General features: G+C 45.4%; 1 protein-coding gene across 4 annotated transcripts in view; it reads left to right on the top strand.

Moving 5' to 3' along the window:
* The window catches only part of RNF214 (ring finger protein 214), a 203,511-nt gene that overhangs the window by 34,352 nt on the left and 153,180 nt on the right, over window positions 1-15,979 (top strand). For all 4 annotated transcript variants that reach the window (XM_078682288.1, XM_078682285.1, XM_078682289.1 and 1 more), the window contains exons 6-9: window positions 8,090-8,229; window positions 8,879-8,947; window positions 14,109-14,205; window positions 14,770-14,858. In XM_078682288.1, coding sequence (XP_078538414.1) covers window positions 8,090-8,229; window positions 8,879-8,947; window positions 14,109-14,205; window positions 14,770-14,858 — 395 coding nt within the window. The remainder of the gene's footprint in view (window positions 1-8,089; window positions 8,230-8,878; window positions 8,948-14,108; window positions 14,206-14,769; window positions 14,859-15,979) is intronic.

Raw genomic sequence — 15,979 nt, 5'->3', positions numbered from 1 at the left:
TGCTGACGACCCAGTCCTTATGGCAAGGACTGCGATCGGTCTAAAAAAACACATTTCCAGCTATGTGAACTTGATGAAGGATTTGGGGTTGGATCCAAACTATAAGAAAACTTTCATTCTGATTTGTGGCCCCAAAAACACTAAGTCCTGTAGCCTGAATATAGAGGGTAAAAAGCTGGAAAGGGTTGGCTTCTTCCCGTATTTAGGCCTGGACTTTGATGAAGATTGTACGTGGCATACCTGCATAAAAAATAGAATAACAAGATTTACACGCGCAGTTGGTACCACTTATTCACTTGCAACGACCATAGATAAAAAGCCCATAGCCCCTATTTTAGAGATCTATAAGTGTAAATGTATTCCGATTTTAACATATGGTATGGGGATCTTGGGATGTAGGGACGTACATGCTATGCAGTTGGAGAACAGATTTATCAGTAGAGTTTTAGCAGTGCCCCCTTCTTTGCCGCACTTTCCACTCCATTTGGAGTTGGGCCTCGAGTAGGTCCAAGATACTATAAATGTGGCACCTCTAGCCACCGGGTGTTCCATCTGGACAAATCAAGAAGATTTTTTTTTTTTTTTAAACATCTTTTTATTGAAAGAAAAACAGTTCCATCATAATACATACTTATGAGCAGTACAGGAGCAGAATTAGGTTACAGTGTAAAAATCACATCAGTCCAAGCATCAACAGCTATTGGGATGTTCCACCTCCAGTTCAGTGTACCCTCTAGCCTAACTCCGGTCATCAGTCTGCCCCCTGCTCAGCCAACCACCTACCCTCCTGACTCTCCCTCGTCCCCCACCCCTCCTCTAAAAATGCAGCCCGAAGCCGCGTCAAAAAACCATAGCCTCCCTGCAAGGAGGAAACATAGACAAACCATGGACGATTCCCGACCCGGCTGGGCCTCTCTACTCGTCCTCCGAGGCGTCCATCCACTCCCCCCTATATCTTCTCCAGGCCTGCCAGATCTTTTCCCATTTTCTGGGGCAGCATCTGCTGTGATATATGACCTTCTCTGCCCTCTGGCACCAGTCCAAGTCCCGCTCCCATTCCTCTATTGTTGGTAGTAGGTCACTCCCCCAGAGACGTGCGATATTTCTCTTAGCACCATACTCGCAAAGGCGAACCACACCTTCTCTCCCTTGGGCCATGTTTCCTCTCCCGTGACTCCCAATATATTCCACCTGGCCTCCAGCGGCACCTCCGCTCACACCACCTCCTCCATTATGGCCGTCAACCGGACCCAGTAGGAGCGGATTTTGGGGCAGTCCCAGAGGATATGGAAGAACGTGCCCTCGTACCCGCACCCTCTCAGGCAGAAACGTGATGTTGCGTATCCCATTTTAAATTGCACCGTGCGTGGGGTGTAAGATCTGTGGAGAATACAAAGCTGTACCAAACGGAATCTCGCCCGAATTGCTACTTCCCTGGGGCCAAGAAGATTATTTTAACCGGGCAATTTTTAGGGATTGTCTACACTGCACCTGAGGCCTTTGTATCCCTTGGCTCCAATACATTAAAATCTGCTTTACGGAACTTGGTTATTCCTCCCTGTTTGAGCATCCAGATCAAATTGTTAAAGGGGATCGACAGCAAGTTTTGGTGAGCTTCTGAAAACGCAAAGAATTTTCCAGGGAATTGTCTGCAGTAGCCAAACCCACGGTCAGGGATTATTGCCTTATACAGGTTCCTCCCTACATTGCCCCGTATCTAACATATGTAAACTATGTGCATGAAAGGAATATGTTGTCTAGATTCAGGCTGGGATCTTTTCGTTGGTTGATATGCTTCCCCCTGGGTCAGTATTCATCAGAATCTATTACGGTTTGCCCCTGTGATGAACATTCGAATCAAACCATTTTACGTTTTGTATTTTTTTGTCAATTTTATCTTCATTTTACCAGGAAATGTTTAATACCTCTCTTGCGCAGACACAAATTTTCTAAGTGCAAAGCGGCTTTGTAATTTTTGCAGCAACTGAATGATCTTGATGTTTATTTTGCTGTTGGCAGCTTTTTTAAGTGTATTCTAGCAAAGAGAAGGAGTATGCTGTTTTAATTTTAATGTATTTTATCACTTTCTGTAAGGAATGCATTAGTATTGCTGCTAAAATGTTTACCCATCCTGCTAACTCCTTTATAGGCCTGATTTTATTATTCATGTATTTTTGGATAATAATTGCTGCTATTAATGGCTGCAGTTGTTTTTCTTTGTTGCACTATTAGATAATATTTGCTGCCACTTACGAACCCAAGCAATTTGTATTGTCACTTTAGGTCCTATTAGATAATACCTGCTGCTACTTACGAACCCAAGCGTTTTGCACTGCTACTTTAGTTCCGAGAAAAAGTACTGTATTTGTGAGCTGTTGTATCCTTTTTAAACGGAAAATGAGTTTGTATTTGCTGTGACAAATTTGATTTTATATGATTTTTTTTATCTGTGTGTATATTTTATGTCCTGTCTTTGGAAGGATGAATAAAGAAAGAATTGATTGATTGTGTGGATATTAAGTTCCAGAATTTAGCTGAAGATTCTGAAGCATTGCAGACTGTTGAAGAATGTAGAATGCACAGGTGACCCACTTAGAGGTGGTTTAACTCCCACTGGGATTAGAAGCATTGATCTAAAGTATTATGCCATTGGGTTCATCTCAGGAATGTGTATAATGTTTTTTACCAAACTACAGAGGGTTATCTATTAGGCCCGGTAAAGTCTATTATCAGGGGGAAATGCACACTTGTCAACCTCTTTACTTAATATTGCGGCTCTTGGTAAGTCTTTAAGAGGGTGATCCTGTTAAGTTTAATAGAGTACGAACTCTTTGTTTTGGGAGATTGTTCAAGGTTTAAAAAAGGAATGACACCCTTAATTTTATGTAAGTACTTTGTTTGTTGGGTGAATACCAGTAACAACAAGCATTGGCATAGCCAATAGGTCTCGCATTTGGGACCTTATAAGTGTTTAGCCATGCAACAGTTGGTGTTGTTGCACCAAGGATATTCTGTTGCATAACTAAATACTTATAGAGTCCAAAAAGCGAGACCTATTGGCTATGCCATTGCTTTTTTTTTGTTTTTTTGTTGCTGTTTTGTTTAAGTTCCCAGATCTACAATAGCTGGACATGGTTTTTGTTAACAGTTCTTTGCATCAAATGAACTTGTTTTCATTGCTCTGAATGCTGTTTCCATTCTGGTAGTAGGAAGCAGTAATTCCCGGGGTTGTGGGGGTTGCCTAGCTGTGCGCATGCGCCAAACTTTGCAAATGAGAAAAAGCCTATTGCAGGCGCAATTTACAAGTGTGGAGTGAGTGAGCCCCAGGCAGCATGACTCACTCACACAGGAGTTCATGCACTGCACCTGCATACTCCGCATGGTTTAAGGAAACTCGACCCACTCCCTCCCAGGCATCGAACACATATTTACCAAGAAACTCTGAGAAGAGTCTGCCTGCTGCACTGAAGGCTGGTGGTGTGTGTGTGCCTTGTGAAAGCGTGCACTGACGGCTGGTGGTGTGTGTGCCCGGTGGAAGCGTACACTGGTGGTGTGTGTGTCTGGTGGAATCGTGCACTGACGGCTGGTGGTGTGTGTGCCTGGTGGAATCGTGCACTGACGGCTGGTGGTGTGTGTGCCTGGTGGAAGCGTGCAGTGACGGCTGGTGGTCTGTATGCCTGGTGAAAGCGTGCACTGTCGGCTGGTGGTGTTTGTGCCTGGTGAAAGCATGCACTGACGGCTGGTGGTGTGTGGCTGGTGGAAGCGTGCACTGACGGCTGGTGGTGTGTATGCCTGGTAGAAGCGTGCGCTGACGGCTGGTGGTGTGTATGCCTGGTGGAAGCGTGCACTGACGGCTGGTGGTGTGTATGCCTGGTGGAAACGTGCATTGACAGCTGGTGGTGTGTGTGCCTGGTGAAAGCGTGCACTGACGGCTGGTGGTGTGTGTGCCTGGTGGAAGCGTGCACTGACGGCTGGTGGTGTGTGTGCCTGGTGGAAGCATGCACTGACGGCTGGTTGTCTGTATGCCTGGTGGAAGCGTGCACTGACGGCTGGTGGTGTGTATGCCTGGTGAAAGCGTGCACTGACGGCTGGTGGTGTTTGCCTGGTGGAAGCGTGCACTGACGGCTGGTGGTGTGTATGCCTGGTGGAAGCGTGCACTGACGGCTGGTGGTGTGTGTGCCTGGTGGAAGCGTGCACTGACAGCTGGTGGTGTGTGTGCTCGGTGAAAGCGTGCACTGACGGCTGGTGGTGTGTGTGCCCGGTGAAAGGGTGCAGTGAAGGCTGGTGGTGTGTGTGCCCGGTGAAAGGGTGCACTGACGTCTGGTGGTGTGTGTGCCTGGTGGAAGCGTGCACTGATGGCTGGTGGTGTGTGTGCCTGGTGGAAGCGTGCACTGACGGCTGGTGGTATGTGTGCCTGGTGGAAGCGTGCACTGACAGCTGGTGGTGTGTGTGCTCGGTGAAAGCGTGCACTGACGGCTGGTGGTGTGTGTGCCCGGTGAAAGGGTGCAGTGAAGGCTGGTGGTGTGTGTGCCCGGTGAAAGGGTGCACTGACGTCTGGTGGTGTGTGTGCCTGGTGGAAGCGTGCACTGATGGCTGGTGGTGTGTGTGCCTGGTGGAAGCGTGCACTGACGGCTGGTGGTGTGTATGCCTGGTGAAAGCGTGCACTGACGGCTGGTGGTGTGTGCCTGGTGGAAGCGTGCACTGACGGCTGGTGGTGTGTATGCCTGGTGGAAGCGTGCACTGACGGCTGGTGGTGTGTGTGCCTGGTGGAAGCGTGCACTGACGGCTGGTGGTGTGTATGCCTGGTGGAAGCGTGCACTGACGGCTGGTGGTGTGTGTGCCTGGTGGAAGCGTGCACTGACAGCTGGTGGTGTGTGTGCTCGGTGAAAGCGTGCACTGACGGCTGGTAGTGTGTGTGCCCGGTGAAAGGGTGCAGTGAAGGCTGGTGGTGTGTGTGCCCGGTGAAAGGGTGCACTGACGTCTGGTGATGTGTGTGCCTGGTGGAAGCGTGCACTGATGGCTGGTGGTGTGTGTGCCTGGTGGAAGCCTGCACTGACGGCTGGTGGTGTGTATGCCTGGTGAAAGCGTGCACTGACGGCTAGTGGTGTGTGTGCCTGATGTAAGCGTGCACCGACGGCTGGTGGTGTGTGTGCCTGGTGGAAGCGTGCACTGACGGCTGGTAGTGTTTGACGGCTGGTGGTGTGTATGCCTGGTGAAAGCGTGCACTGACGGCTGGTGGTGTGTGCCTGGTGGAAGCGTGCACTGACGGCTGGTGGTGTGTATGCCTGGTGGAAGCGTGCACTGACGGCTGGTGGTGTGTGTGCCTGGTGGAAGCGTGCGCTGACAGCTGGTGGTGTGTGTGCTCGGTGAAAGCGTGCACTGACGGCTGGTGGTGTGTGTGCCCGGTGAAAGGGTGCTGTGAAGGCTGGTGGTGTGTGTGCCCGGTGAAAGGGTGCACTGACGTCTGGTGGTGTGTGTGCCTGGTGGAAGCGTGCACTGATGGCTGGTGGTGTGTGTGCCTGGTGGAAGCGTGCACTGACGGCTGGTGGTGTGTATGCCTGGTGAAAGCGTGCACTGACGGCTGGTGGTGTGTGCCTGGTGGAAGCGTGCACTGACGGCTGGTGGTGTGTATGCCTGGTGGAAGCGTGCACTGACGGCTGGTGGTGTGTGTGCCTGGTGGAAGCGTGCACTGACAGCTGGTGGTGTGTGTGCTCGGTGAAAGCGTGCACTGACGTCTGGTGGTGTGTTTGCCTGGTGAAAGGGTGCAGTGAAGGCTGGTGGTGTGTGTGCCCGGTGAAAGGGTGCACTGACGTCTGGTGGTGTGTGTGCCTGGTGGAAGCGTGCACTGATGGCTGGTGGTGTGTGTGTCTGGTGGAAGCCTGCACTGACGGCTGGTGGTGTGTGTGCCTGGTGAAAGCGTGCACTGACGGCTAGTGGTGTGTGTGCCTGATGAAAGCGTGCACTGACGGCTAGAGGTGTGTGTGCCTGATGAAAGCGTGCACCGACGGCTGGTGGTGTGTGTGCCTTTTGGAAGCGTGCACTGACGGCTGGTGGTGTATGTGCTCGGTGGAAGCATGCACTGATGGCTGGTGGTGTGTGTGCCTGGTGAAAGCATGTACTGACGACTGATGGTGTGTGCCTTGGTCGAAGCAGGAGCATTCACAGTGATAGAAGACACAAATGAAACTGACGAAGAGGGGGGGGGGAGAAGGGAGGGGGAGTGGGAGCAGACAAGCATGATTCACAGCTAGAAGACACAAATGAAGCTGACCAGGAGGGAGGGGGGAAAGGGAGGGGGTAGTGCAAGCAGAGGAGCCCGATTAGAGCAATAAAAACACAGATGGCAGCTGTGCACGTGTACGAGCTCGTGAACGCAGGCTGTAGGCCAGCAAAAGCCTCTGGTGGCACTTTGAAAAGCCACTTACTAAATATCTCGAAAAGACAGCGCATTCGCTGTCTCAGGCGAGACCTAAAAAGGGTAACATGCACCAAATGTGGGTTATAAAACATGTTCAGCGTGTGGTCACAGTTTGTCCAATAACACTTGATTGGTGATAGAAACTTAACCACATGTGTAGTGTGTTGATTACCTTAAGTCCACAAACCCTATAAGACACTGTCACAATGACTGGATGTCATCAGTAATGTAATTTGAGATGTCATGAGTGATGTAATGAAAGGTCATAAGCAGCACATTATGGGTACGCTAGCTATAGTTACTTCACTAAACTATAACGAAGGAATTTAAATGGTATTTTATTTGTAATTTTTAAATGTTAGTACTTGGTTTCAACACCGAACTGTAACGTCACTTAATAATTGGTATGGTGTGTTTCACAACTCACGACCCAGCAATGCAGTGCTCATGATCTCACATATGACATCACTTGATGACACCATCCATAATACTTCATTGGACTTTAGTTTTAATTTCTCTATTCATGTGGAAGACAATTTTGTTATTGAGATCATCTTCATTGTAATTATTTTTTATAATGAGCTATTTTGGACTTATTGCTTTTATATCCTACTTTTGAAATGTTACTGAATACTTTATCATTGGTTATCTATGGTAATTTGAAATATAACTGTGGGTCTTTTTTGTGATAATAGTTAGTGGTACCTGAAGGATTTTCTTAAGATGAGCAATCTGTAGAAAGATGATCTACTAATAACATTGTTACCAAAAATAAGTAGGTTTTTCTTCATTGGGGGGGGGCATGGTGTTTTGGGGGTGATGTGCTCCTCTTGCCCATCATTTAACAGCTTTAGGACGTGTTTAAGTTTTTCTTACAGTTGAGCATCTCTTCTAAGCTTTGCTTCATTTGGGTTTTCAGTACCTTTAAACTCAACTGTGAGTGTGCTTCTCTCCCTCCCCTTTTGGAATTGGTACTTGGAGTTGCTGCCAACAGTTGGTGCTGTTCCTTGGGGCCTCTTTCTACCATTACACCGCGGTTTTATGTTTGTTCCTGGGTGGTATTTGGGGCAATGTGAGCTCGGCGTTTCTGTTGGTCTTCGACAGATGCAATTATTGTATACCTTTTTCTAGCTGGATTCTTATAGCTGGTCAGTTCTAAAAGAAAGCTTCACCCATCTCTTCTGCACCCCTCCATCTTGTCTCTTTTGAGCTTTGTCTACATGCCAGCGTAGATTCTCACTTGGGGATCCCATGACTTAATTATGCTTTTGCCACCTTCTCTAGCCTTCGACTGGTTTTACATTGTCCTTCTCAGGTCCTGTCCCTACCCTTGTGCGCTCATTGGCCACACAAATACTGGTGATGCTTTCTGCATGGCATGGCACTCGGTTACTTTAGCACTCCATGGCCACCATGCAGTCTCAGACTGCCATAATTTACCTATTTCCATTTGTACTCCTGTACTTTGGCAGCTTCTTTCTAAGTTTTTTTGCAAGGGTTAAGGCATAGCCCTATGGGCTTGTGACCTGGCTATGGGGAAACACAAATTCACGTGTTGTAGAAATAAGCTATTTTCTAGACGCATTTTTGGCTTTTAGGGGTGCGCATGTGCGGTCGTCTGAAAGTGCATGTGGCATGTACAGTCTTTCAAGCCGGTTTTTCTTCTTTCAGGAGATTCTGAAAGGAATTCAGGATGTGACCATCAAACGGGAGGAAACCAAGAAGAAAATGGAGCGGGAGAGAAAGGAATTCTCTTTGAAGGAGCCAGATCTGAAGATAGAAACTGAGAAGCTTCGTGAGAAAAACGAGAGGTAATACTTGTGCCTTTGGTGCTTCAGGGCCACTTATAGTCCCCATAAATTAATTTGTTGAATAACAGACAATAAAACCATGGTAAAAGCCCTGTAATTGTCCTTGTGAAAACATTGCAAGTGCTTCATGAAAAACATTATAGATGCTCCCTGAAAACTTGTAACCATGCTGGAAAAAACCCTGCAACTGTTACCTGTATATACTTTCATATGCCTCCTGGTGTGATTTAACAAGAACAGTGGGAGAAAGAATTTGAACACTAGACACTGAGCCTTTGGGGGAGGTGGGGGGAAAGGTGTCCTGGTCGCCATCTAGAAAACGGAAAACTACTTAGCCTTTAGGAAATCACTTGCAATCTCCATAGCACCATTTGCAATGATTGCATTTAAATTTTGGTATTCAGAACTACTCCCTCAAGACCAGACCACGTCTGGAAATGGATTTTGCTGTGTTTCGAGGTTGGAGAGTGCCGCTTCTTAAATGTTTGCCCCAGTTCTCATTTTTGAAGGAGAAACTACTAGATAGGTATTTTGTGGTATTCTAACATTCCTTTGTAGTGATGAAGAAGCACTTGTTACTGTGTTTTCTTTGTTGCACACACTATTTAGGCACTCTCTTCTTATATTTCTTACTATTCTTTTTCTATAGACTATTAAAGGAACAGGAAGAGAAGGAAAATAAAGTGGTGTCCCTTGTAGCAGAGCAGTCGGAAGAAAAGTAAGGCTTTGTGGAGGGCATACTTTGATTATGAACTACTTTTGTCCCTCTTTTGTATTTCTCCTTTATTATTTTTTTATTGTGGTTCAACCTATTCCCATGAAGAACTGGATGCTGTAAATGTCTGTCAAGTTTCCTCCTTGATTGCCTGAGGAAAGGGTTACCTCTAGTGGCAGTGCCGCCCTGCAGTTAATAGTACACATGACATGTTGCAAATGTCTCCTCGAGTTGCTAGTTGAGAGGAGAAGATCACAAATAAGAGAAAGAAGGCTTGCCAAGCACCCTTTGCTTGTTAATGTTTCTTTTATAAATGATTTAAACTGGAACTGATGTCATAGGCAAAGATACAATTTCCTCTTGGATTGAGACCATAGTCACAAATATTTGGATAGACCACCTTCTTGAAAAGTACAATTTCTTAGGATTAACAATTCTCCTTTCTTCTAACATATGGTGTTGATTAGGCCTATGAGGAAGAAGTTTGACTTACTCTGTCTGATGCGGAACATCGCAGGCTTGCCGCCACTCATCATGTTAGTTGCTCATTTCAAATCACGGCACACTCCTCTCGATAATCACAACTGTGGATATGCCATTGCAGTGTAGGCCGCTTGGACGATCCACCCTCTGAACATGGGAGTCCTGCCACAAGCTGCCTGACTGGGTGATAATCGCGCTGTTGTATTTTGAGCACTAAGCTCTTCTGAAAAACCCTCGGTATGGCTGTAACCGTGTGTTCCCCTCTTGATAATCCACGTTTATCAAGATACTGCTGGAGAAAAATGACAAATAAACAAAACAGCACAAAAAAAATCTCTATCCTTCCAAGAGCCCTCATTATATAGATACTTTTCAAGTGATTCAAGAATATTAGATGACATCAAAAGATCAGCCAAACACATATTCCAGTTGTCCTTGTATCATGTTTAGCAGAGGTTCAGATGGATCAGCAACATATTGTTTCAGTTGGAAGGAAAAGCGACAGATTGAATCTATCAAGTGCAAAGCAACTTCAACTAAAAAGCCAAAAGATTAATGACAAATGGATCAAAGTATTATGGTAGAATGTTTACTGGCAATGTATGAAGAGGAAGAAAATGAGAAAACAAACATTGTCTCCTGACACATAGGGAAAGAATGTGAAATTGATCTTGATTTGTCAATATGTTTCTTCATCTTAACTTGTGAGTTGCAAAAACTTTCAGAAAAAATTGCCTATGCTTCTGTAACTGAACCAAATAATTAGAAACGCGCTGGAACCACAGGATCAATATGAGGAGAAGGGAAAGCACTTTGGTGACAACCTTACATACATCTATATTTAAAGTTTGAAACTGTTAACACAATAAAATCTGAATCACAGCGCTGCTCCAATAACCTACAAATAACAATTCTACATAGACATTTTGTTTTACAGTCTCGTTCAGGCTATACAGGCTTCCAAAATATATAACCGAAAGGACATGGGTCTTCCAGTTTCATTGTCGTCCACCTACATAATTCTTAAATCTATCAGCACCCTTCCATCCTAGATCATCTTCAAACACACTTGTCATCTTCTACAGAGCCTTCCGCTGAGTCACTCTGCTGTGCATGTGGTCCCACATAATCCTCAGCCAAACATGTAGTTATTTCCTCCCAGGTTTGCAAGTCCATTACCGACCCTTCTTCCCTCCTCAACTCTTGCAGTCAACATTCCTCCCCAACAACCCATTCCATAAAGTCCTGTGTCAAATCTGAGCTGCGGAGGGGGGAGGGGGAGGGGGGGGGGAGGAGAAAGCCAGTGGATGGTGTTATTAAAAAAGCTTCTGCCATTGCTAAATAGGAAGCCCAATTCTCTAGAGTTTCATTACAGTAGGAACACATATATTGCTCTCCACATCAGTTAGTTTCCTCTGTTTTCTCATTAGACTTGGAATAATGAAAGAGAAAAAAGTGTGTTAAATTACTTATCTCTTACACAGAGGTTATTCTAAATGTGAAAGATATTGAGTACCTCTCTTATAAATGGTACGAGGCCAACCTTGCAGATACAAAATGTCTTCTCAAACATAGAGCCATTTCTTCTTCTCGAAGTGACTTGGGCATGGGAGAAAAATTGTCAATCTTTAAAAAGCTGTTTACTGTACCTATTCCTACTTAAAATCCTTCTGAAAGTGGAGGATCGGCAGGGGTTAAGGAGGGATGAAGTGGCGGTACTATTTGCCAAGTCACTTACAAAAGAAGTGTTTTGATATTATATGCCAAGATTCCCAAGTCACTGGTAGTGGCTGTGAATCTCCAAAAGGCTAAGAATGTAATCATTTGAGTTAGACACTAACAGGACAGGCAAGAACATGTTTTCAACATCGGAATGAGCAGATGGCTGCCAAAAGATTGCAAAACGAAATCTAACATCTTAAATACTTCTCTGTGACCCGAAATGTCAGAGTCATGACACGTTCTTATTATATCAACTTATAGTTCTTTGTTCAGGACAAAAATGTTTGTTGCCTGAAATAACTGATTTATTTGAACCAAATCAGTCTTAAGATGAAGGTCCTTTGAGTCCTTCACATCCATTTGTTCCTGATCCATCTTAACTAAGAAAGACTGAACAGTTCCTTCCACACAATGAGAAGCAATGACATATTGATCATAAGGGAGTGATGGCTCAGGACAATGATGAGAAATTGCATTTGCCAAAATAGCATTTGCACTAGGAATTAAAATTGACATTGAAAAAGGTACTATAGGTATTAACAAATTTAAGTATCCATTAGCTTGACTATTTTTCCTGCATTAAAGATTTTGAAAACAATGCCACGTACTAGAATCTGTTTGATATTCAGTGGTTATCTAGTGCCCATCAAAAGATGTTTCCATTCAGTGCCAGCCATATTCATGGATAAAAGCTCAAAAATTCCGGAACTGAGTAATTTTGATAACTCTATCAAAACATGAGTTGAAAAGGATGTTTTTGCCTTTCATCTTCTTGTTTTTGTGCCAAACTACTCCTTTAGCTGTTTCAGAGGTGTCTTTTTCCATAATAAAATTTGTAGAAGTACTACGATGAAATAAAATTGGTGCTTGAGTTAAAATCCTTTTGAGCATATTAAACACTCTTTCAGCTAGATCCTTTTTTCAAGACCAGAATAATGTCACTAATTATCTCTGCAAAATTCTTCTTGAATTAACTATCAAAATGTTCAAATCAGAAGAAGATTTACATTTCATTAACAGCGAAGGCTTTTGAAAATAGCTGATAGCGTCCTTACATCCATAGAAGACCAGAAGCATTCAGTGTAAATCCTAGCTACTCCGTCTGTTCCTTCTCAGATTCACAAGTCTCAGGTTTACAAGACAAATGATGTTGCTGAAGTCTTGCTAACACCAAAGGCACATATTCTTGATTATCCACCAGGATCTTAGAAACACCAACATATCATCTAGACAAAGCAGTACAGATGGATTCAAAACATCAAAAAATATTGAATCAATAATTCAATCACTTGTTTGTTTGTTTATCTGCCTGCTTGAAGCCACAGTGGTTTTGTGGATGTATTCGACAGTGAGGTCGCACAGCCATACCATATAATACACCATGTTTTCTCACATAACCACAATCCCCAAATTGTTGATGCACTCCCTTCCCCACATGTTCTGCTGTCTTCTGGATGTCATACAGAATCGAGTATCGGTGTCATTTTACTTAGCAGAGTAGTCACTGTGTCCTCCGTCACAAATTCGTCTTTCTGCTTCAGTAACCACCACATTATGGAGGTCCTGGCAATGGAAGGTGAAACAGAGACCTATTTCTCCAACAGTCCCCTCCAACAAGGTGCGCTTGAAGAATAACGTATGCGTGGAACATCTTGGTTTCAAAGTCCTCTGGGCTTGCTCCAGGGTGGGGTTCATTTCTCTGGGCAGGACCTTTGGTTATCTTTATGAACTTGTCGATCTTAAACTGCTGTGAGTGACCGCTATCTTTATCCTTCCAATTGCAACAGCCAGCTGACAGCTACTAGGTGAGATGAGGCAGCTGTCTTAGGAGTGATTTATGCCAGGGTCAGTGGTACCAGCAGATTTCAGAATAAGTCCTACATTTTGTTTGGAAAAAAAGAGGTGGGAAATAAAAACGATCACTCCAGGTGTCAGTCCTAGTCTCCATGTAGCTTTGTCCAGAGGCTCACCTACGGTGTTGCAGGGCAGTAAGGGTAGTCACAGGCCCCTTGGGACTGTGTTTCCCTAAATCTCAGCCAACCTTCGTCTGTCACTTTGTTTCCTTCATCAACCCCTCCCTTTCCCCAATCCGCTGGACACTCTGAGTGTGGCGAGGGAGGGGTGGGGTTATTAGGAAGCAGCAGTGCTTCCTGGTCAGTATTGTGTTGGCTATGACCGACTCTTAGTCATCAGCTAGGGGTTCGATCAGCTAGTGAGCCTGCAGCAGAGGCCCCTATACCCCATCTGGCGGTACAAATCATCAGTGGCCATAGTCAGCTGCCGGCAGCCAGGGAAGCGACTCCTTTCCCCGCCGAGGCCTTCTGTGATGCTTACTTTAATACATATCAGGCAGTGTAATGTCTGTGTGGGCCTGACTCCACGTGAATTGAAGACATCGTTTGGTGGGAAGGGAGTGGCGCCCACCCCTTTTACCCCCACAGTGCAGCCCCGACAATGAGGTCATGACACGCTGGAACAGGCATTCAGAGTGAAGGTTGCAAAACAAGCATGCGTCTCGGAATCACACTATCTGATGCCACTCTTCATCTGTGTCAGTTCCTCCTTGGGCCCAGATGTGATTAAACAGCTGTGTGGCAGGACACTAAAGGATTTGAGGCGGAGAGCGGGAGCTACTTTCCAGAGCAGCAGTCATGTTGTGCATCATGCCACACCCAATCTGTGCTTAACATGGGTATGCAGTTCGGAGTTAGTGCTACAATTTGGTTTTTTTTGTGCTGTGGCCTTTCAGCGGGTGTCAAAACTTACCGTTTGACCTGAGTGCTGTTCTGCTAATTTACTTAAAACTCTGGAATTTTGTCACTGCTGTGTCCTGCTTCTATATGTAATTTGCTTGTACACACACCTGTGTTTGTGCACTCTTTTTTATAGTGCTCACTCCTGTGTCTGTGTATTCTGCTTGTTCACACAGCTGTTTTTCTCTATCCTTCTTTGTCCACAGGGAGGCTTGGGAGGAGGAGCTGGTTGAGTTGAAAAAACAGTACAGTGAAATCAGCAGGACTGTTCTGGAGGAGACTGAACGAGCCCTGGAGGCAGAGGTGAGAGACCAGTACCCAGCCCATGTGTTATTATCGGCAGCTCACATTCATATACCCATCCCACAAAAATGCGTACGCGCAACGCATTCACCCACAAGGTAATCTCTTGATACCATTCTCAGATAATACATTTTGTCACCCAAACTCTATGGGACTCATTTTATCGACCTTACTTTGTCAATCTCATACTGAAAGGTTGAACGTCTGTCCATGTGATCAAACAAAGGTCCGTCCCTATATTGGATGCATTAGTCCACTGAATGAACCTTAAGACCCAGCCACATTACAATAGCCCACAACATGGAAAGAATCACTGGTCCCTAAAGTATCTTGCACTGTCACATGTTTTGAAGACTAGAGCGAAAGACACAGCCAAGTGTTTATATACACGTTATGTCTGGAGTATATAATGATTGTCAAAATTGCTCCCTACGTCAGAAGAAATTGTTTGATTTGGTCACCACTTTTCCACAGATCTGTAAATGTCTGCCTTTAGCACTGTGACGAAAGGCAGCATTCTCTGTGTAGGGCTTAACTTCACACCAGCTGTTTCTCTGCCTTTAGGTGATGTCTCTGGAGACCCGGAAAGAACTGATATTCCTGAGGCTCACCGAAGCGGAGAATGAGGCCAAGATGCGACTCACTATGCTCAGGTGAGTGTGAACACTGTAGTACTTTGCAGAGGATCACCCACGACAACAGTATCGAATTGAGATTCATGACTGCATGCTGCATGTTGGCCATCGGTAATTGGGTGAACACAAACTGTCTAAAATTGAAGTCCTTGAAGACGGAGGCCGTCCTGAGGCTTGAGCCGAGAGTGACCAACGCTGCACTCCTCACTATTGCTTTTGCACATTGTCCTGACACTTGCTGCTTATTTTTTAAATTAGTTTTATCTGCTTTTAAGTTCTACGCATTTGCACTCTGCACTAACCTGTCATTGCTGTCTCAGCGTGAAGTTCTCCGCACAGACATTGCGGGACTTCCGGGACTGGGGCAGACCTACTGGTCGCAGCCAGGTCAGCGGGCTAGGCTCATACCCCTGACGATACTTAAACGGCTGCTGGCGCAAACGGGCGCAGCAGGCACACCGCCGGCGCGCCAATGGCAAGCCCGTCCATGCTCGTTCAGCGCCAGCCTCCCTGCACAATTTCTACCAGGGATGGGTAAAACCTTACGTACTTGAAACACATCAATCCTACTACCCATACCCAGATGTGCTGCACCTTTCAATTTGACGACATGGTCCCCGAGACACAAACTACTTGTCCAGGGGGCAACACCAAATTAGCAGATCTAGGGCCAGATGTATGAAGGTCAAATGGGTTCGCAAACGCCGAAATTCGGTGTTTGTGAACTCATTTTAGCAAAATGGTATGTATGTAGCAAATTTCAGTGCAAAATAAGGAGTCGCAAATTTGCGAATCCTTATTTCTCGAGACCGTGGGACATGGAGTGCTTCGAGACAGATACACATACTCGTGTTATCGAAAAGCTTTACTGAGCTGCCTAGATTGATGCAGATCCTTTACTATTGAAAGTGGAAATACCGGAGACCCGACTAGTGGGGTGAACTGATCTCATGTAACGAATGAGACTCGATTTTGAATCCAATACAACTATTACATCACTATGGAAGGATATGATATAATTTCTTTTGAGCCCTGATGAAGTCAGTGATGCATGTATATAGCATTTGACGAAACACGTGTTGGCTGCCAAAGAAGTCGTTTGGAGGATAACCATTAAAATACTTTGGATTTACTCTTCA

The sequence above is a fragment of the Lissotriton helveticus genome, chromosome 3_1, assembly GCF_964261635.1.
Source record: "Lissotriton helveticus chromosome 3_1, aLisHel1.1, whole genome shotgun sequence".
Lineage (NCBI taxonomy): Eukaryota > Metazoa > Chordata > Amphibia > Caudata > Salamandridae > Lissotriton > Lissotriton helveticus.
The sequence above is the reverse complement of the archived record's forward strand: the minus strand, read 5'-3'. Positions and strand labels throughout refer to the sequence as shown.